Genomic DNA, 21572 nt, shown 5'->3' on the forward strand with positions numbered 1-21572 from the left:
TGGATCTTTGAACCAGACAGACTGGCAGAGACCTCCAGTAGAGTAGGCCTGACTTGAAAAACTAATTTCCATCCCCAGCTGAAGTCTCTCTGCTTCAGTGAACTGAAACACGACAACCCATCAGCAACATCCGGACACCATTACTACCGTCACTACTACCACCATCACTACTACCACTGCTACCACCATCACTACTACCATCACTACTACCACTGCTACCACCATCACTACTACTGCCTCTACCATCACTACTACCACCATCACTACTACTGCCTCTACCATCACTACTACCACCATCACTACTACCACCATCACTACTACCACCATCACTACTACCACTGCTACCACCATCACTACTACTGCTACTACCTCCACCATCACTACTACCACCATCACTACTACCACCATCACTACTACCACTGCTACCACCATCACTACTACTGCTACTACCTCTACCATCACTACTACCACCATCACTACTACCACTGCTACCACCATCACTACTACTGCTACTACCTCTACCATCACTACTACCACCATCACTACTACCACCATCACTACTACCACTGCTACCACCAGCACTACTACTGCTACTACCTCTACCATCACTACTACCACCATCACTACTACTGCTACTACCTCTACCATCACTACTACTGCCTCTACCATCACTACTACCACCATCACTACTACCACCATCACTACTACTGCCTCTACCATCACTACTACCACCATCACTACTACTGCTACTACCTCTACCATCACTACTACCACCATCACTACTACCACCATCTCTACTACCACTGCTACCACCATCACTACTACTGCTACTACCATCACTACTACCACCATCACTACTACTGCTACTACCTCTACCATCACTACTACCACCATCACTACTACCACCATCACTACTACCACTGCTACCACCATCACTACTACTGCTACTACCTCTACCATCACTACTACCACCATCACTACTACTGCCTCTACCATCACTACTACCACCATCACTACTACCACCATCACTACTACTGCCTCTACCATCACTACTACCACCATCACTACTACTGCTACTACCTCTACCATCACTACTACCACCATCACTACTACCACTGCTACCACCATCACTACTACTGCTACTACCTCTACCATCACTACTACCACCATCACTACTACCACCATCACTACTACCACTGCTACCACCATCACTACTACTGCTACTACCTCTACCATCACTACTACCACCATCACTACTACCACCATCACTGCTACCACCATCACTACTACTGCTACTACCTCTACCATCACTACTACCACCATCACTACTACCACCATCACTACTACCACTGCTACCACCATCACTACTACCACTGCTACCACCATCACTACTACCTCTACCATCACTACTACCACCATCACTACTACCACCATCACTACTACCACTGCTACCACCATCACTACTACTGCCTCTACCACCATCACTACTACCACTGCTACCACCATCACTACTACCGCTGCTACCACCATCACTACTACCACTGCTACCACCAGCACTACTACTGCTACTACCTCTACCATCACTACTACCACCATCACTACTACTGCTACTACCTCTACCATCACTACTACTGCCTCTACCATCACTACTACCACCATCACTACTACCACCATCACTACTACTGCCTCTACCATCACTACTACCACCATCACTACTACTGCTACTACCTCTACCATCACTACTACCACCATCACTACTACCACCATCACTACTACCACTGCTACCACCATCACTACTACTGCTACTACCATCACTACTACCACCATCACTACTACTGCTACTACCTCTACCATCACTACTACCACCATCACTACTACCACCATCACTACTACCACTGCTACCACCATCACTACTACTGCTACTACCTCTACCATCACTACTACCACCATCACTACTACTGCCTCTACCATCACTACTACCACCATCACTACTACCACCATCACTACTACTGCCTCTACCATCACTACTACCACCATCACTACTACTGCTACTACCTCTACCATCACTACTACCACCATCACTACTACCACTGCTACCACCATCACTACTACTGCTACTACCTCTACCATCACTACTACCACCATCACTACTACCACCATCACTACTACCACTGCTACCACCATCACTACTACTGCTACTACCTCTACCATCACTACTACCACCATCACTACTACCACCATCACTGCTACCACCATCACTACTACTGCTACTACCTCTACCATCACTACTACCACCATCACTACTACCACCATCACTACTACCACTGCTACCACCATCACTACTACCACTGCTACCACCATCACTACTACTACCTCTACCATCACTACTACCACCATCACTACTACCACCATCACTACTACCACTGCTACCACCATCACTACTACTGCCTCTACCACCATCACTACTACCACTGCTACCACCATCACTACTACCGCTGCTACCACCATCACTACTACCACTGCTACCACCATCACTACTACCACTGCTACCACCATCACTACTACCACTGCTACCACTGCTACCACCATCACTACTACCACTGCTACCACCATCACTACTACCACTGCTACCACCATCACTACTACCACTGCTACCACCATCACTACTACCACTGCTACCACCATCACTACTACCACCATCACTACTACCACCATCACTACTACCACTGCTACCACCATCACTACTACTGCTACTACCTCTACCATCACTACTACCACCATCACTACTACTGCTACTACCTCTACCATCACTACTACCACCATCACTACTACCACCATCACTACTACTACCACCACTCCTGCTGCCGTCACTACTACTACCACCACTCCTGCTGCCGTCACTACTACTACCACCACTACTGCTGCCGTCACTACTACTACCACCACTTCTACTGCTGTCACTACTACTAATTCTACTGCTGTCACTACTACTAATTCTACTGCTGTCACTACTACTACCACCACTACTACTGCTGTCACTACTACTACCACCACTACTGCTGTTGTCACTACTACTACCACCACTACTGCTGTTGTCACTACTACTACCACCACTACTGCTGTTGTCACTACTACTACCACCACTACTGCTGCCGTCACTACTACTAATTCTACTGCTGTCACTACTACTACCACCACCACTACTGCTGTCACTACTACTACCACCACCACTACTGCTGCAGTCACTACTACTAATTCTACTGCAGTCACTACTACTAATTCTACTGCTGTCACTACTACTAATTCTACTGCTGTCACTACTAAATATGCCATTTAGCAGACGCTTTTATCCAAAGCGACTTACAGTCATGTGTGCATACATTCTACGTATGGGTGGTCCCGGGGATCGAACCCACTACCCTGGCGTTACAAGCGCCATGCTCTACCAACTGAGCTACAGAAGGACCACTACCACCACTACTGCTGCAGTCACTACTACTAATTCTACTGCAGTCACTACTACTAATTCTACTGCAGTCACTACTACTAATTCTACTGCTGTCACTACTACTAATTCTACTGCTGTCACTACTACCACCACTACTGCTGCAGTCACTACTACTAATTCTACTGCAGTCACTACTACTAATTCTACTGCTGTCACTACTACTAATTCTACTGCTGTCACTACTACTACCACCACTACTGCTGCCATCACTACTACTAATTCTACTGCTGTCATCACTACTACTAATTCTACTGCTGTCACTACTACTACCACCACTACTGCTGCCATCACTACTACTAATTCTACTGCTGTCATCACTACTACTAATTCTACTGCTGTCACTACTACTACCACCACTACTACTACTGCTGTCACTACTACTAATTCTACTGCTGTCACTACTACTACCACCACTACTACTACTGCTGCCACTGCCGCTACTACTACTACTGCCGCTACTACTACAAATACCACTACTACTGCCGTCACTGCTGCCACTGCCGCTACTACTGCCGCTACTACTAGAAATACCACTACTACTGCCACTACCTCTGCTGACAATACTACTACTACTACTACTACTACTACGCTGGTGCTGCTGCTAGTGCTGCTGCTGCTAGTATTGCTACTACTGCTGCTGCTACTACTACTGCTCATGCTGCATCTACCACTACTACTACTGCTATGCTGCTGCTACTGCTAGTGCTGACATTGCTGCTGCTGCTCGTGCTGCTGCTACTACTAGTGCTGAAATTGCTGCTGCTGTTGCTAGTCCTGCTGCTACTAGTGCCGCTGCTGCTACGAGTGCCGCTAGTGCTGCTACTACTAGTGCTACTGCTAGTCTTAAAATTGCTGCTGCTAGTGCTGGTGCTGCTACTACTGATAGTGATGGTGCTGAAATTGCTGCTGCTAATAGTGCTGCTGTGCTGCTGCTAGTGCTGCTGCCGCTACTACTACTCGTGCTGCTGCTGCTGCTGCTACTAGTGCTGCTGCTGCTACTAGTGCTGCTGCTGCTACTAGTGCTACTACTGCTACTTGTGCTGCTACTAGTGCTACTACTAGTCTTTCTGTTACTACTAGTGCTGCTGCTGCTCCTAGCGCTGTTACTACTACTACTAGTGCTGCTACTACTAGTGCCGCTGCTGCTACTAGTGCTGCTGCTCCTAGCGCTGTTACTACTACTACTAGTGCTGCTACTACTAGTGCTGCTGCTGCTACTAGTGCTGCTGCTGCTACTAGTGCTGCTGCTGCTCCTAGTGCTGCTACTACTACTACTAGTGCTGCTACTACTAGTGCTGCTACTAGTGCTGTTGCTCCTAGTGCTGCTACTACTACTAGTGCTGCTGCTGCTACTAGTGCTGCTGCTCCTAGCGCTGCTACTGCTACTAGTGCTGCTGCTCCTAACGCTGCTACTACTACTACTACTAGTGCTGCTACTAGTGCTGCTGCTACTACTAGTGCTGCTACTAGTGCTGCTACTACTACTACTAGTGCTGCTACTACTACTACTAGTGCTGCTACTACTACTACTACTACTGCTACTACTACTACTACTGCTACTAGTGCTGCTGCTACTACTACTACTACTAGTGCTGGTACTACTACTACTAGTGCTACTACTACTATTACTAGTGCTACTACTACTACTACTACTACTGCTGCTACTGCTACTACTGCTGCTACTGCTACTACTAGGGGAAAGGGGATACCTAGTCAGTTATCCAACTGACTAACCCAACCACTCTGAATCAGAGAGGTACGGGGGAGCCGCCATAGTCGACATCCACGTCTTCGCGCCCAGAGAACTGTGGGTTAACTGCCTTGCTCAGGGGAAGAAAGACAGATGTTTACCTTGTCAGCTCGGGATTCAGTCCAGCAACCTTTCGGTTACTGGCCCAACACTCTAACCACAAGGCTACTACTGCTGCTGGTGCTGCTCCTACTGCTACTGGCACTGAGTCTAATGGAGAAATCTTAACACGTGTTTTATTTTTTGTCAGTACATATGTAGATGGTTAAGATTGTGGTCATCGCATGGCACCAGGCATCCAAGGAAAGAGAGAAAAGAGAAGTCCATCTTTTCATTTGATCAAACACACTCGTGCACAGAGCTGTCTGTCTGGCAGCAACTTCTCAGTCTGTCTCCCGTCACACGCCTCTGCCCAACAGGAAAAACAGAAACAAGACAGGAGCCAGCAGAGGCCATTTTATAAGACAGAAGCACACCAATCTGTAGGTGTCACAAAATACAAATAGAGAGAATTATAACGCAGGTCACAAAGCACATTTTCATTGGAGTACATGTGCAGCTATAACATCAGAGGGGGAGTGGTGGCCTCCACAGGACAACACAGATCACTGACTCCCAATACACACAGCCTGAAATAATCCATGTTTTCCGACAGTGGATGTGACAGCCCTGCCTCCAGACTGTCCTGTGGTAAATATAAGACTGATGACGCAACAACAAGAAGCCGTCCTCACAATCTTTATCCAGAGACTGTTTGAAACATCATGGGGATATACATACGAGTGGCAAAGAAATAGTACATTTCCAAGACAATAATGGTACCAGTTTTCTAAGCGGATGATTTTATTTAGAGATTGTCTCATGTCAAAGATCTCACACTAACTTGTGGTACTTCACATATCTTTGAATCTAGTATCATATGCATCAATAAAGCCATAATTAGACAAATGTAAAGCAAAAAATTAAGTTCCAAGGAATATTGTGGCAATAAAGCTCATAAGCAACAATCAATGTGGCTCTAATTGCAAGAATATCATGTAGGCCTCATGATACAGCTGATGTTATTAGGGGTCAGTAAGAATCAAACATGCTACAGCTGCTATGGGCAATTCATTCATTCATTCATTCATTACCAGCAGCATACCACCCTGCATACCACTGATGGCTTGCTTCTTAAGTTAAGCAGGGTTGGTCCTGGTCCATCCCTGGATGGGAGACCAGATGCTGCTGGAAGTGGTGTTGGAGGGCCAGTAGAAGGCACTCTTTCCTCTGGTCTAAAAAAAATAATATCCCAATGCTCCAGGGCAGTGATTGGGGACATTGCCCTGTGTCGGGTGCCGTCTTTCGGATAGGACGTTAAACGGGTGTCCTGACTCCGAGGTCATTAAAGATCCCATGGCACTTATCCTAAGAGTAGAGATGTTTACCCCGGTATCCCGGCTAAATTCCCAATCTAACCATCACAGTCACCTAAAAATCTCCAGTTTACAATTGGCTCATTCATCCCCCTCTCCCCTGTAACTATTCCCCAGGTCGTTGCTGCAAATGAGAATGTGTTCTTAGTCAACTTACATATAAAAAAATGAAGGCCAAAATAGATCTCTATAGTAGAATACAATCGATGCACTCCTACTACTCCTTTTGTTTGGACACATTGATTGTTTCCCATAGCTATGTGCACCCTGCTGTGTTCAACCAGACATCCTCACTATCAAAAACCAGTCACAATGAACAGAGAGCCCCAGTTTGGCTGGGGTAGGCCGTAATTGTAAATGATAATTTGTTCTTAAACGACTTGCCTAGTTAAATAAAAGGTTAAATTAAACGATGAACAAAAATAAAGTGGAGAAAAAAATCATCAAAATGGCTATGTTCTGAGTATTTTTGAATTACTGAACAGAAAGATGCCAACCTTGTTTTCTACTTCAAATTATTAGACTGGCTTGCTGTAAATAGCAGTTCAATCTCCATCACAACGTTGACATAGTTAAGTACGTTGGTTAGCCTATAAGCATCATTTTAGACTGCTTAAACAGGAAGTTACAATGTAACCACAAGTCAACACCTTTGTTTTTCAAAAGGAACCATGTAAAACATAAAACCAACTAATGGTTAGTAAACCAATGTGCTATATTGTAGCCGGTGTGGGGTAGGCTAAATGCTTGACATAGGAGACTTTGGGAAAACTACAATTGTCTCTGCCATACGGTGGTAGAATATGTGAGCACCAATAAACATTTGATGCAACTCAATGAGGAATGATACTAATGCACATTTATACTGCCGGTATTAACTATCGACGGCCTATATGTAGGCCTATTCATTCAGAAACTCGCAAATAATTAATAATCCATGTCCTGAGCAGAACCCCATCAGGACCAACCAACGTGAATCCCTATTGATAGTCCACACTTCCAGGAATAATTAGAATGTACTTTATAATTCTGTATATTACTAATAGGCGGAACATTATATCAGTGTGTACTTACAGAAAATATGTCTACGTCCGTAGCAGCCATGGTGCGAAATGTATGCGTTTTAATGCCGATCTGGGCGAAAGGAAACTGCCCTCGTCTCACTCTCTCTGTAAACTAGCTGACACAGTGGAACAAGCTTGATTGCGCTTCCAATATGGCTACTTCCTGGAAACTCCCATTTGCCTTCGGAGCTACACAATCCAGAAGGACAGGACTGCGCGCTGAAAACATGGAACGTTCTTACGGTTGTAATTAAATCATCTTTGACAATTTGCAATGCTGTATCATTGACGTTTACGCGCTGATGATATGAAAAGCCATCGATGAACTATATTGCCTCGCAGGTCACTCATGGGATTTGTAGTTTGCAGAGCCTTAGCTGCCTTTTTAAAGTCAACGTTTTGTTTTGGCTACTTTAAAAACGATTAAACTATATTGAGTTACAAAATGTTACTTCTAGTGAATATCGAGACATGAACCCTAAAATATATTGCCTAAAAACGATAACTCGCATTCTACACCACTTCAGAAAAAGTGATGTGAGCCAGGTCTGAGGTCTTGAAACAGTGTAACCTGGCATTTCTACTGTTTTTGAAACATTGTATCACCTTTTCCTAAAATATTGTAACGCATAATTGTATCAATGTTTATCATTCTATGCATATGATATGTGAAATAAATATGAGAATGGTAACTTTTTGTTAGCTACAGTAACAGTTAATGTTAGACGATTACAGGCTACTGCCCCAGACACCTCTGAGCACCGCCCGAAGACAGAAGTCTGCACACATTATTCAAATTCATTCCACGTGTCACCGGAAACTGCAGGTAGGGCGAAGGTATAGTTTCTGACAGGTATCGCGGATTATATGTACGATAAGACTTTTCACTTTCGGTTGTTCCTTCTGAATTGACATTTTTGGTTGTAGGGTGCTCAAAATGGATTTCACTCAAGAAGCTATTATCTCGCTGTTGATAGAAGAAGGGGGGAAGTTGAAGAATTCCGAGTTGCTGACTAAATTCAAAGATTCCTTGAACTGCACTGATCCCGCAGAGAAGAAACAGAACAGGGATCTATTCAAAAGGTTTGTGAACACTGTTGCTGTCGTGAAAGAAATTGAAGATGTCAGGTATATTGTACTAAAGAAAAAATATCAGCATTTGATACAAGAAACAGAGGATGTTCAAAAGTCTGAAAGTGAAGAGGTCCCCGAGCCAGGTGAACCCTCACCTGTATGGAACAGCGAGAACAATGCACATTCTCAAAATGGAGGAAGTGAGATCAGTTCTGAGAATGTCCAAGAACCTGTTATTACAAGTGTCGGTGAATGTGTCTCAAATGACAGTGACATGCATTCATTTATAGAGCTGGCATTTAAAGAAAAAGTTGATTTCAAACCAAAAAGGTCACTGAATTTCAACATAGACCATACTTCTGATGCGCAGAGAGAATATATCTCCTCTGGTGGGGCTGTGTATCCTGAGAAGACAAAGAACCCTAGTGTGCAGAAGCCATTTGCACTGCCTTTACGAATGCCTCCAAACTTGGCCAGAGTAGAGATCCATAAACTCAAATCTGAGGATGACGATGGCCCTCCAAGGAGAGCTGGATCCACTGACCAGGATGCACACAGCTCCTCTAGAACCAAGAGAAGACCATCCACTATGAGTGTGGGTTTAAGCTCTCTGCTACCAAGGAGGGCTGTCAAGATCACCAACCCTTCTGAGGAGCCCAAGTACACATCCACAGTCCCCCTGGAAGAGGCAGAGCATGAGTGGCTGGTGAGGTCTGCTGCTGGACACTGGAGACGGGTGTACGGCCTGCTCCTCAAAGACACACAGCTGGCAGAGAAGAAGGACTTCATGTCCGGCTTCACAGCCCTTCACTGGGCAGCCAAGTGTGGTAACAGTGAGATGGTGGGTAGTATCATCAACATATCCAGGCAAGGTGGAATGGACCTCGACGTCAATGCCAGGACATATGGAGGGTACACGCCACTGCACATTGCTGCTTTGCATGACCAGGAGTTTGTGTTGGCCATGCTGGTGCATGAATACGGAGCGGATGTGAATATAAGAGACAATTGTGGGAAGAAGCCATATCACTACCTGCGCAAAGGGATTTCTGCTGAGGTGAGGGAGCTGCTTGGTGAAACTAAGGTCCAGCCCCAGGAAGTTCTCCAAGCGGAAAGGGAGGAGATAGATATCTTCCCAGACCTCTCCAAAAGCTTGCATACGATAAGTCGCCTCTTCAATCCCCATGTGGAAAAAAAGAAAAAGCACAAGCAAAGACCCTCTGTCTATTTGCTGGGTGTCAACCCGAGGGATGAGAGAGATGAGAGTTCATCCAATCACAGAGAGACCTCAGATGCATTTAAGTAACATAGTCTGATGTGAAATACAATAATACAGTTTGATATTTTGCACAAAATCTATTTAGCTTTTCATGGTTTTTACTCTGATATAAATACAAGCATATGGGGTTATGAGAGGAACATTCAGTTGTGTTGAACTTCGTTTTTTTATAAATCAACAAGTGCAACCATCATAATTTCATTACTCCCTTTTTAATCAAACAACCACTTACTAGTATGGAAGGTATAGTATGAAATGTGCTACTCTCTCTGTGTCGTGTAATCAATATAATTTATAATGTATCTAATCGTGTTAATATTGAATAAGTAATGCATTTTTTGCTCGATGGGATTTAACATCAATTTCAGCAGATCAACAAAACAAAAATCCATGGACACATTATTGTATGTGTCCCTGTACTAAACCTGTACATGAGAGATGAATATGATTCATGTCTGGATATTAACATTGCCTTCACTCTCAGGGGTCATCATTGGTGTCATATTTTTAGATCGATTTTCTGTCTAAGAAACACATTTGTTTTGAAGAGGTTGCCGCAGTACTGAATAATTGTGAAAGTGAACAATACTATGTGGCCTTACTGTTTAAGATTCCTGTAGTATGAATGTGTTATGATGAGTGAATATTGATACGTTGTTTAAAGGATTGATTTGGTGAAATGCAAAGATATACTCTGAAATATTTATCTGTGATTTTCAAGTCACATGCATCTTGTCTTTCTTCCATGTCGTATACAATACTTACTTTAGTAATAATCTAAGTTGTTAGTTTTAGTAAAGAAAACATTGTTTGATGTACAGTGCCTTCAGAAAGTATTCACACCCCTTGACTTTTTCCACATTTAGTTATTTTACAGCCTGAATTTAAAATGTATTAAATTGAGATGTTGTGCCACTGGCCGACACACAATACCCCATGTGGAACTATGTTTTCAGAAATGTTTACAAATTAATACAAATGAAAAGCTGAAATGTCTTGAGTCTATAAGTAAGTATTCAACTATTTTGATTGTGATAAGCCTAAAATAAATTCCGTAGTAAAAATGTGCTTAACAAGTCACTTAAGTTGCACAAACTCACTCTGTGTGCAATAATAGTGTATAACATGATTTTTGAATGACTACCTCATCTCTGTACCCAACACATATCTGTAAGGTCCCTCAGTCGAGCAGTGAATTTCAAACACAGATTCAACCAAAAACACCAGGGAAGTTATCCAATTCCTGGCAAAGGGCACCTATTGGTATAGATAAAAAGCAGACATTGAATATATTTTATTTTTGAATTAACCTTTACTTAACAAGGAAAGTCAGTTAAGAACAAATTATTATTTACAATGACCGCCTACCCCAGCCAAACCCTAACCTCGACAACACTGGGCCAATTGTGCGACACCCTATGTGACTCCAAATCACGGCAAGTTGTGATACAGCCTGGAAGCAAACCAGGGTCTGTAGTGACAGCTCTAGCACTGAGATGCAGTGCCTTACACCACTGCACCCCTCGGGAGCCTCTTGAGCATGGTGAAGTTATTCATTACTCCTTGGCTGGTGGTTCAATAGACCCAGTCACTACAAAGATACAGGCGCCCTTCCTAACTCAGTTGCCAGAAAAGAAGGACGGTTTCCTTCTCAGGGATTTGACCATGAGGCAACTGGTGCCTTAAAAATAGTTACAGAGTTTAATGGCTGTGATAGGAGAAAACTGAGGTCGGATCAACAACATTGTAGTTATTCCTGGGGCGGCAGGTAGCCAAGTGTTTAGACCATGGGGGCCAGTAACCGAAAGTGGATCAAATCCCTGAGCTGACAATGTAGAAATCAGTCATTGTGTCCCTGAGCAAGGCAGTGAACCCACTGTTCCCCGGGCGCCATGGATGTCGATTATGGCAACCCCCGCACTTCTCTGATTCAGAGGGGTTAAATGCGTAAAGCATTCAGTTGTACAACTGACTAGGTATCCCCTGAACAATACTTACCTAAATGGCAGAGTGAATAAAGGAAGGCTGTACAGAATACAATGTGTTGTGTGGGGCAAATCACTGAGCACCACAGTGAGGAGAAAAAAGCATTTGATCCTCTGCTGATTTTGTACGTTTGCCCACTGACAAAGACATGATCAGTCTATTATTTTAATGGTAGGTTTAATAAATGTTATAAATTGATTTGCATTTTAATGAGGGAAATAAGTATTTGACCCCCTCTCAATCAGAAAGATTTCTGGCTCCCAGGTGTCTTTTATACAGGTAACGAGCTGAGATTATGAGCACACTGTCTTTTATACAGGTAACAAGCTGAGATTATGAGCACACTGTCTTTTATACAGGTAACAAGCTGAGATTAGGAGCACACTCTTAAAGGGAGTGCTCCTAACCTCAGTTTGTTACCTGTATAAAAGACACCTGTCCACAGAAGCAATCAATCAATCAGATTCCAAACTCTCCACCATGGCCAAGACCAAAGAGCTCTCCAAGGATGTCAGGGAAAAGATTGTAGACCTACACGAGGCTGGAATGGGCTACAAGACCATCGCCAAGCAGCTTGGTGAGAAGGTGACAACAGTTGGTGCGATTATTCGCAAATGGAAGAAACACAAAAGAACTGTCAATCTCCCTTGGCCTGGGGCTCCATGCAAGATCTCACCTCGTGGAGTTGCAATGATCATGAGAACGGTGAGGAATCAGCCCAGAACTACATGGGAGGATCTTGTCAATGATCTCAAAGCAGCTGGGACCATAGTCACCAAGAAAACAATTGGTAACACACTACGCCGTGAAGGACTGAAATCCTGTAGCGCCCGCAAGGTCCCCCTGCTCAAGAAAGCACATATACATGCCCATCTGAAGTTTGCCAATGAACATCTGAATGATTCAGAAGACAACTGGGTGAAAGTGTTGTGGTCAGATGAGACCAAAATGGAGCTCTTTGGCATCAACTCAACTCGCCGTGTTTGGAGGAGGAGGAATGCTGCCTATGACCCCAAGAACACCATCCCCACCATCCCAAACATGGAGGTGGAAACATTATACTTTGGGGGTGTTTTCCTGCTAAGGGGACAGGACAACTTCACCACATCAAAGGGACGATGGATGGGGCCATGTACCGTCATATCTTGGGTGAGAACCTCCTTCCATCAGCCAGAGCATTGAAAATGGGTCGTGGATGGGAATTCCAGCATGACAATGACCCAAAATACACAGCCAAGGCAACAAAGGAGTGGCTCAAGAAGAAGCACATTAAGGTCCTGGAGTGGCCTAAGCCAGTCTCCAGACCGTAATCCCATAGAAAATCTGTGGAGGGAGCTGAAGGTTTGAGTTGCCAAACATCAGCCTCGAAACCTTAATGACTTGGAGAAGATCTGCTAAGAGGAGTGGGACAAAATCCCTCCTGAGATGTGTGCAAACCTGGTGGCCAACTACAAGAAACATCTGACTTCTGTGATTGCCAACAAGGGTTTTGCCACCAAGTACTAAGTCATGTTTTGCAGAGGGATAAAATACTTATTTCCTTCATTAAAATGCTAATCAATTTATAACATTTTTGACATGCGTTTTTCTGGATTTCTTTGTTTTTATTCTGTCTCTCACTGTTCAAATAAACCTACCATTAAAATTACAGACTGATCATTTATTTGTCTGTGGGCAAACATACAAAATCAGCAGGGGATCAAATACTTTTTTCCCTCACTGTATATTCAAGCATGGTGGTGTCTGAAAAGAAACAGAATAGAGCTAAGTACAGGCAAAAACCTGGTTCAGTCTGCTTTCCAACAGACACTGGGAGACAATTCTACCTTTCAGCAGGACAATAACCTAAAACACAAGGCCAAATATACACTGTGGTTGCTTACCAAGACGGCACTGAGTGGCCTAGTGTTATAATAAGGATTACATGGAGAAAACCGGACCTGTCTGAAATGAAAATGGATGACCTTCCCTTCAGCAAAATATATTTGACCTAATCCCTTCCTGAACACTGGAAAAAAAGTGCTGTTATAGATCACATTATATAATCGGATCCGTTTTATATTAATCAAAGTCTTCAGCTAACTAGTGCTTTTTGCAAATTTCTTTAATAATAAAAAGTAAGCCTATGGCATACCCTCTCATACCCCCTTAATTTGAGTCTTGGTTTTAACTTAACTGACCTTCACTGCTGTCTGTCGAACAGGTAACGTTAGGCCTAGCTCTTATTCCTTAAATAGGATTAAATAGACTCCAACACAAAGCCCTCTTGTTGTTAGTAAAGTCTAATTAAAATGAGATGGTTGAAATTAATTATGCCTACTCGAATTGTCCTACTTTCAGCACCATTAGCTGTCCATTTGTGATTGATGTGCTACGGCTGCTGCTTCACGTTTCAGCACCACAATATAATTTACTCAAATTTGGTTCATTTTGAGGTGAATAACTCTGATAAATAGGCCTACAACATGGGCAATAAACATCTTGTATTTGAATTTTAAAAATTATAGAAGTAGCAAGCTATCAAAGTTGACCTCCGACCTCTTCTAATCTTTGGCTCTCCTTATCAAACTGAACAAAACATAGGCTATAGGCTAGTCCCCACGCAAGACTAAACCTAATCAACAAGCCTTTGACTCTCCTCCTGAACTGCCACCATAGTCCTACACAGCAAAGCCATTGGTTAGGCAGCACACAAAACAGTTTTTGATCAGAAGAGCAGAGCAGGCTGGGGCTCAGGTTTGGAATATCCATTGCAGTGTGTAATGCAGCCTAGTTTTAATTACACCATTCCAGCAGCTATCTTAGAAATATAACTTTGCTCTGTGTTTCTTCGAGCATGCACTTCTTAGCCTATAGGCTATGGATCATTTGAGACCACACTAAGTAGCCTATAGGTGCACTTGATATTGCGCGCCCAGTGGAGAATCAGAGATTAGGGGCGACACCGATATATAGCCTAATAAGCAACTAATTCTAAAACACTGAGGAATATTGACATTTCATCAATTACAAATTACATGACCCTCTCAAGGACTAGTTTTTATTTTATTTTAAATACTAACCCTCCACTTGACTGAAATTAAAAAACATGACCCTCCCGCATTTTCTTCCAGGTACCCATTATGTAAATGTATTCCATCCCTATCTGTCTCATTTTCTCCAATAAATTTGCTAATATTTCTAAAAACATGTTTTCACTTTGTCATTATGGGGGATTGTGTGTAGATGGGTGAGAAACAAATATATTACATTTATTTTGAATTCAGGCTGTAACAACAAAATGTGGAATAAGTTAAGGGGTATGAATACTTTCGGAAGGCACTGTAGATTCAACCATCTACTGAACTCAGAAAACCCAAATATTAGCATGTGAAATGTCTCCCTGTTGGTTTCGTGGCTTCATACAGGCAGCACGAGATTGTGATTCAGCTAACTGAGCGTGGACACTGAGGCTGAAGAGATGAGAAGTGAACAGACTTACTCAAGCTATGTTCCTGGCATTTTCATGATGTCACCTCCCTCTGTGCCAACCCAGTCCTCACCCCGTGGTCAGAGCAAATGTTTCCACTGCAGCAAGGCCAGGGGCAAGAAGGACACAGTACTGGTTGCTGTTTAATACACAACATTCACTGGACCTCTAGCCACAGTCCTACACTTCTGTAGCCAGAATATTCACTGGACCTCTAGCCACAGTCCTACACTTCTGTAGCCAGAATATTCACTGGACCTCTACCCACAGTTCTACACTTCTGTAACCAGAATATTCACTGGACCTCTACCCACAGTCCTACACTTCTGTAGCCAGAATATTCACTGGACCTCTACCCACAGTTCTACACTTCTGTAGCCAGAATATTCACTGGACCTCTACCCACAGTCCTACACTTCTGTAGCCAGAATATTCACTGGAACTCTACCCACAGTTCTACACTTCTGTAGCCAGAATATTCACTGGACCTCTACCCACAGTTCTACACTTCTGTAGCCAGAATATTCACCGGACCTCTACCCACAGTCCTACACTTCTGTAGCCAGAATATTCACTGGACCTCTACCCACAGTTCTACACTTCTGTAGCCAGAATATTCACTGGACCTCTACCCACAGTCCTACACTTCTGTAGCCAGAATATTCACTGGAACTCTACCCACAGTCCTACACTTCTGTAGCCAGAATATTCACTGGAACTCTACCCACAGTCCAACACTTCTGTAGCCAGAATATTCACTGGACCTCTACCCACAGTCCTACACTTCTGTAGCCAGAATATTCACTGGATCTCTACCCACAGTCCTACACTTCTGTAGCCAGAATATTCACTGGACCTCTACCCACAGTCCTACACTTCTGTAGCCAGAATATTCACTGGACCACCAACTGTCACCCCCAGTAGCTTGAAATGAGATCTCAGTCTCTGAAATGTACCGTATCACACAGGTGTTGCCATCGTTGTATGCATTGTTTGTCAGTGCAGAATCCCAGTTAGTTGTATGTCCTGTTTGCTTCCGTAGGTCTACGCTAGGCGTGATCTCCTCTGGTGACCGTGGGAGTCAGATGAAAAGGTACTTTGTGATGGGAAGTGAGATAGTGGTTGGTGTATTCTGGAGTCTCTCCTTCCCCTTTGTTTCTAGAGTGATGGGACATTCAGCACCTCATAATAGGCATTTGTTGTTGTTCACTAACAAACTTGGTAGCATTCCATCAGAGATGCTAACGAGGCCAGAGAACATGGGGCGATGCCTCTCTTCAACGTGCCGATCCAATCCCACTGAATTAGAGCAACACAGCCTCTCTCCATATAACATGTAACATATTACGGAAGAGATACAGCAATAACTGTTATTAACTTCTATTAACCGTGTGAATCTGTTCAAGTTGTTTCAAAACGTCTAAACTAGTCAAATGTACTTCAGAACATTTTTTATTTAGCGATAGCAAACTCACGGTTTGGTGGAAGGAGAAAGTTTAATGTATTCACAATATAACAAACACCATGGAATTCAAAATTCCAAGCAACAAATGAAGCACTCTCCACAAGGCAAACAAAACACAAAACAGAGGGGTGACAGTCAGTCAGACACAATGAAGACAGCCAGAGGAAATGCAAGTATAAAGGCTCATTGTCATCACAAGACTGGGATTGATTGAAAACCAATGAACGTGTCATTCATTGTGATCATCTCTCTCTTTAATCGGGTCTCTGTCTCAGTTACAAAACCCTACCCCCACTAAACAAACAATTACATCTTTCAAAAACAACCCTTTTGTGGGGATTTTGAAAAAACACTTTTTTGATAAAAGTGATAAGTTAAACAATAACTCATGTTTATATACATAACAGGAAATAGCATGGGTCAGTTGAACGTAAGAATGTGCACTTCTGTTGGTCCTATGCTGTCTCTCTGCTCCCTATCATTGGTCTTTCGCCTGCCTCAGGAATTCCTTCATGCCATATAAAACAAGAAGTCTGAGGCAGAGTCCCACTCACTTAACTGTTGAGGCCTTCCTCTGTACAAAGTTTGTTTTACCAAACCGAAATGGACATCGTAAATCTACAAAGAAATGTTTAGGGTGAGAGATGAGCAGCATAAATCTATTTTTTTAAACTGCATTGTTGGTTCGGGGCTTGTAAGTCAGCATTTCACTGTTGTATTTGGCGCATGTGATTAATACAATTTGATTTGATATAGTACATGAGCACAAGTACACTGCATGACCAAAAGTGAACATCTCATTACAACATTTTTGGCATTAATATAGAGTTGGTCACCCCTTTGCTGTCATAACAGCCTCCACTCTTCTGGGAAGGCTTTCCACTAGATGTTGGAACATTGTTGTCATAACAGCCTCCACACTTCTGGGAAGGCTTTCCACTAGATGTTGGAACATCGCTGTCATAACAGCCTCCACACTTCTGGGAAGGCTTTCCACTAGATGTTGGAACATTGTTGTCATAACAGCCTCCACACTTCTGGGAAGGCTTTCCACTAGATGTTGGAACATTGCTGTCATAACAGCCTCCACACTTCTGGGAAGGCTTTCCACTAGATGTTGGAACATTGCTGTCATAACAGCCTCCACTCTTCTGGGAAGGCTTTCCACTAGATGTTGGAACATTGTTGTCATAACAGCCTCCACACTTCTGGGAAGGCTTTCCACTAGATGTTGGAACATTGCCTCCACACTTCTGCTTTCTAGATGTTAACAGCCTCCACACTTCTGGGAAGGCTTTCCACTAGATGTTGGAACATTGCTGTCATAACAGCCTCCACTCTTCTGGGAAGGCTTTCCACTAGATGTTGGAACATTAACAGCCTCCACACTTCTGGGAAGGCTTTCCACTAGATGTTGGAACATTGCTGTCATAACAGCCTCCACACTTCTGGGAAGGCTTTCCACTAGATGTTGGAACATTGCTGTCATAACAGCCTCCACTCTTCTGGGAAGGCTTTCCACTAGATGTTGGAACATTGCTGCCACAAGGGCAGGTGAGGTTGGGTGATTAGCGAGCCGGTCTGGCTCGCAGTAGGCGTTCCAATTAATCCCAAAGGTGTTCGCTGGGATTGAGGTCAGGGTTATGAGCAGGCCAGTCAAGTTCTTCCACACCGATCTCAACAAACCATTTATGTATGCACCTCGGTTTGTGCACGATGGCATTGTCATACTGAAACAGGAAAGGGCCTTCCCCAAGAAATACCTTTACTGGAACTAAGGGGCCTAACCCAAACCATGGAAAACAGCCCCAGACCATTATTCCTCATCCACCAAACTTTACAGTTGGCACTACGCATTGGGGCAGATATCGTTCTCCTGGCATCTGCCAAACCCAGTCGTCCATCACAATGTCAGAAGAGTGAATCCTAATTTCAGATAACGTGTTTCCACTGCTCCATAGTTCAAGGGCTGCAAGCTTTATACCATGGTGATCTTAGGCTTGTGTGCGGCTGCTCAGGCATGGAAACCCATTTCATGAAGCTCTAGAAATACAGTTATTGTGCCGACGTTGCTTCCAGAGACAGTGTGGAACTCGGTAGTGAATGTGCAACCGACAGACAAGACTATTTTTACGCACTATAGCACTAGGCGGTCCCGTTCTGGAGACCAACCACTTCGTGGCTGAGCAGTTGTTGCTCCTACACATTATCAGTACTTCCAGCTCTAGCAAGGCAGAAATTTGATGAACTGACATGTTGGAAAGGTGGCATCCTATGACGGTGCCCCATTTAAAGTCACTGAGCTCTTCAGTAAGGCCATTCTACTGCCAATTTTCTTCTATGGAGATTGCATGGCTGTGTACTTGATTTAGCCAAATCCACTAATTAGAAGAATGAGTAGGTGTTCCAAGGGTTTTTCCTTTATTATTATCAATATTATTACTAGAATAATAGTGAAAAGATCAAAACTATGAAATCACACATATGGAATCAGGTAGTAACCAAAAAGTGTCTAACAAAGCAAAATATATTTTACATTTGAGACTCTTCAAATAGTTACCCATCGCCTTGATGACAGCTTTACACACTCTTGGCATTCTCTCAACTAGCTGTATGTAGAGTATGAGGAGAGCAATAAAATATTTATCTGTGAATGAATAGGATTGGGAAAACAAACAAGGACCAAACACAAAGAAAACTCACGGTACTGTTACACAACAGGAAAAGGCTTCTCTCATCCTAATCCCCTCACAATGAACACATATCAATCAGAGTGCTGCAAGTAAGCCATGCTGGATCATCATTAAACACAGAATAATAACAGCTCTCTGTGCTTTCACTTGGTCAAATATTCAATAGAAATGAATAAAACCACAACATTGATCATATCAAAACAGAATGACATCACACAAGACATTCATTATTATGGAAATAATGTCTAAAATGAAGATTTATTGTAGTGCAACTCCACACAAGTCAAAACGAATAATACGTTCCCTCATGAGGAGGGCCTTTTCTGGGTAAGGCTGACATTGAAGGTCAGCATGGAGAATCCATATTATTAGAGTGAGAACAGAGTCACTGCTTCTAGAGTGCAGCCTAAAATAAAACATCTGGTGGAAGGAGGTAGAGGACCGACAGGGAGAGTTCTTGGGCATTTAATTTTGAATCATTTAAAGTAAGCATAGTTTGTGAGACCCAAAGGATATTTCAAGCAAATAATCTGGAATGGAAGTGCATCATTTCATTTAAAAAAAGAAAAGAGTTTTACCTCTTTAGTGGAACTTTGTGAGACCACAATACATGACTGTAGCCTAAATAGCACTGGTAATACTGTACATAATCAGCCTCGTTGAATGTGCTTATGTACCATATAAAACCCCATCATGCGGAAAATTCCTCTACAAATCAGTTGAAAAAAATAACATTGGCTGGATTAAGGCTTAGCGTTTGAAATAAGTGTTTTCAAAAGAAAACAGAAATATGCAGTTCCATATCAAAGTGCTTTTTCCATTCACCTTTTTGGTTTTTATCTATAGTGCCGTCATTTTAAATGCATTAAAAAAACTACAAATTTATGGAGATTAAATCTACTGCCTATTTTGACAGATATACAGCATTTATCACCCTCTTTCAGGCTCTGACAAACACATACAGTCTAGTTTGAATGATGAAAGAGACCACAAGGCCAGAATATAATCCTAAAGCTTATTTTATATATATATATATCTTTTATTTTATTTTTTAAATTGCAGGCAGAGGTGAAAAGGACATCAAATGAAAAGTGATACAAGGTGATGTACAGGACATTCCACATTGTAGTCCTAACTTCAAAACCCTTCTAAGACACATATATTCCTTATACATACAGACACCCATGTGATTGTGCTGGCTGGTAACAACCCAGGATGGAGGAAGCAGAGGGGGTTCAGGACTCTAAGCCCAGAGAGGTGATGGATGGCTGGGGGAAATGAGTAGAATGGGGACCTAATGGTGGTCCTCACGGAGGGAGGGTGTTGAGCAGGGACTCCAGCTGCTCTTCCCCCCAGACGCTGCGTCTCATCTAGGTCCTTCATCCTGATGAGGAGCGAGGCCTTGGTCTGGACGAAGTGCCGGTAGTCCTGGAGCTGCTCGGCTGTCAGACAGCGAGACAGGAAGGTAGACACCATCTGCTCCCGTCTGTCCAGGTTGTCCTTCAGGTCTTTGGCGTCCTCCCGTTGCTTACACAGTAGACTGTGACGGTTGTCCAGAGAATCCTGCCAAGGAAAAAAAAAAAAAAAAAGATTGGATGAAATTAAGCACAAGATTCCCTAAAATGTTTACTCATTATCCAATGTGTACTAGTAGTGTAAATGGAAAGGCGTTTTGCTGTTCATGGTGCAGTATTTCTTTAGGTCAACAGAGGGCAGGGTAGATAGAAATGTGCATGGAAACTGGTTGAGTTTCAGTGACTCAATGTAAATCCCAGCACTGCTGATAGCAGCAGAAAATACAGTGCACTAAAACACACTCAGGAGTCAATGTGAAATTCATAGAAAATAATTCAACTATGAGCCTATTGA

The 21572-nt window shown here is 43.2% G+C and overlaps 3 protein-coding genes across 7 annotated transcripts in view; 1 reads left to right on the top strand and 2 right to left on the bottom strand.

Annotated features, from left to right (window-relative positions):
• Nucleotides 1–7941, bottom strand: part of LOC124014020 (septin-8-A-like) — a 44336-nt gene extending 36395 nt beyond the window's left edge. For 2 of the 4 annotated variants that reach the window (XR_006834955.1, XM_046328678.1), the window contains exon 1: nt 7748–7937. Coding sequence is in view for 3 of the 4 variants with exons in the window: in XM_046328678.1 (XP_046184634.1) it covers nt 7748–7777 (30 nt within the window). In the remaining variant the exon portion in view is untranslated. Of the gene's footprint in view, nt 1–7747 lie in introns of all 4 variants that reach the window. The other 2 variants (XM_046328662.1, XM_046328671.1) reach the window with 2 other exon arrangements.
• A 598-nt stretch (nt 7942–8539) lies between these two features.
• sowahab (sosondowah ankyrin repeat domain family member Ab) lies at nt 8540–11022 on the top strand. The gene has a single exon (XM_046298153.1). The coding sequence runs from the start codon at nt 8675–8677 to the stop codon at nt 10115–10117; it is 1443 nt and encodes a 480-aa protein (XP_046154109.1). The 5' UTR covers nt 8540–8674; the 3' UTR covers nt 10118–11022.
• An 8911-nt stretch (nt 11023–19933) lies between these two features.
• LOC124014034 (protein Shroom3-like) overlaps nt 19934–21572 on the bottom strand; it is a 37799-nt gene continuing 36160 nt past the window's right edge. For both annotated transcript variants that reach the window (XM_046328704.1, XM_046328695.1), the window contains exon 8: nt 19934–21266. In XM_046328704.1, the coding sequence (XP_046184660.1) occupies nt 20841–21266 (426 nt within the window). In that variant the 3' untranslated portion in view covers nt 19934–20840. The remainder of the gene's footprint in view (nt 21267–21572) is intronic.

This window comes from Oncorhynchus gorbuscha, linkage group LG02 (genome assembly GCF_021184085.1).
Source record: "Oncorhynchus gorbuscha isolate QuinsamMale2020 ecotype Even-year linkage group LG02, OgorEven_v1.0, whole genome shotgun sequence".
Taxonomy (NCBI): domain Eukaryota; kingdom Metazoa; phylum Chordata; class Actinopteri; order Salmoniformes; family Salmonidae; genus Oncorhynchus; species Oncorhynchus gorbuscha.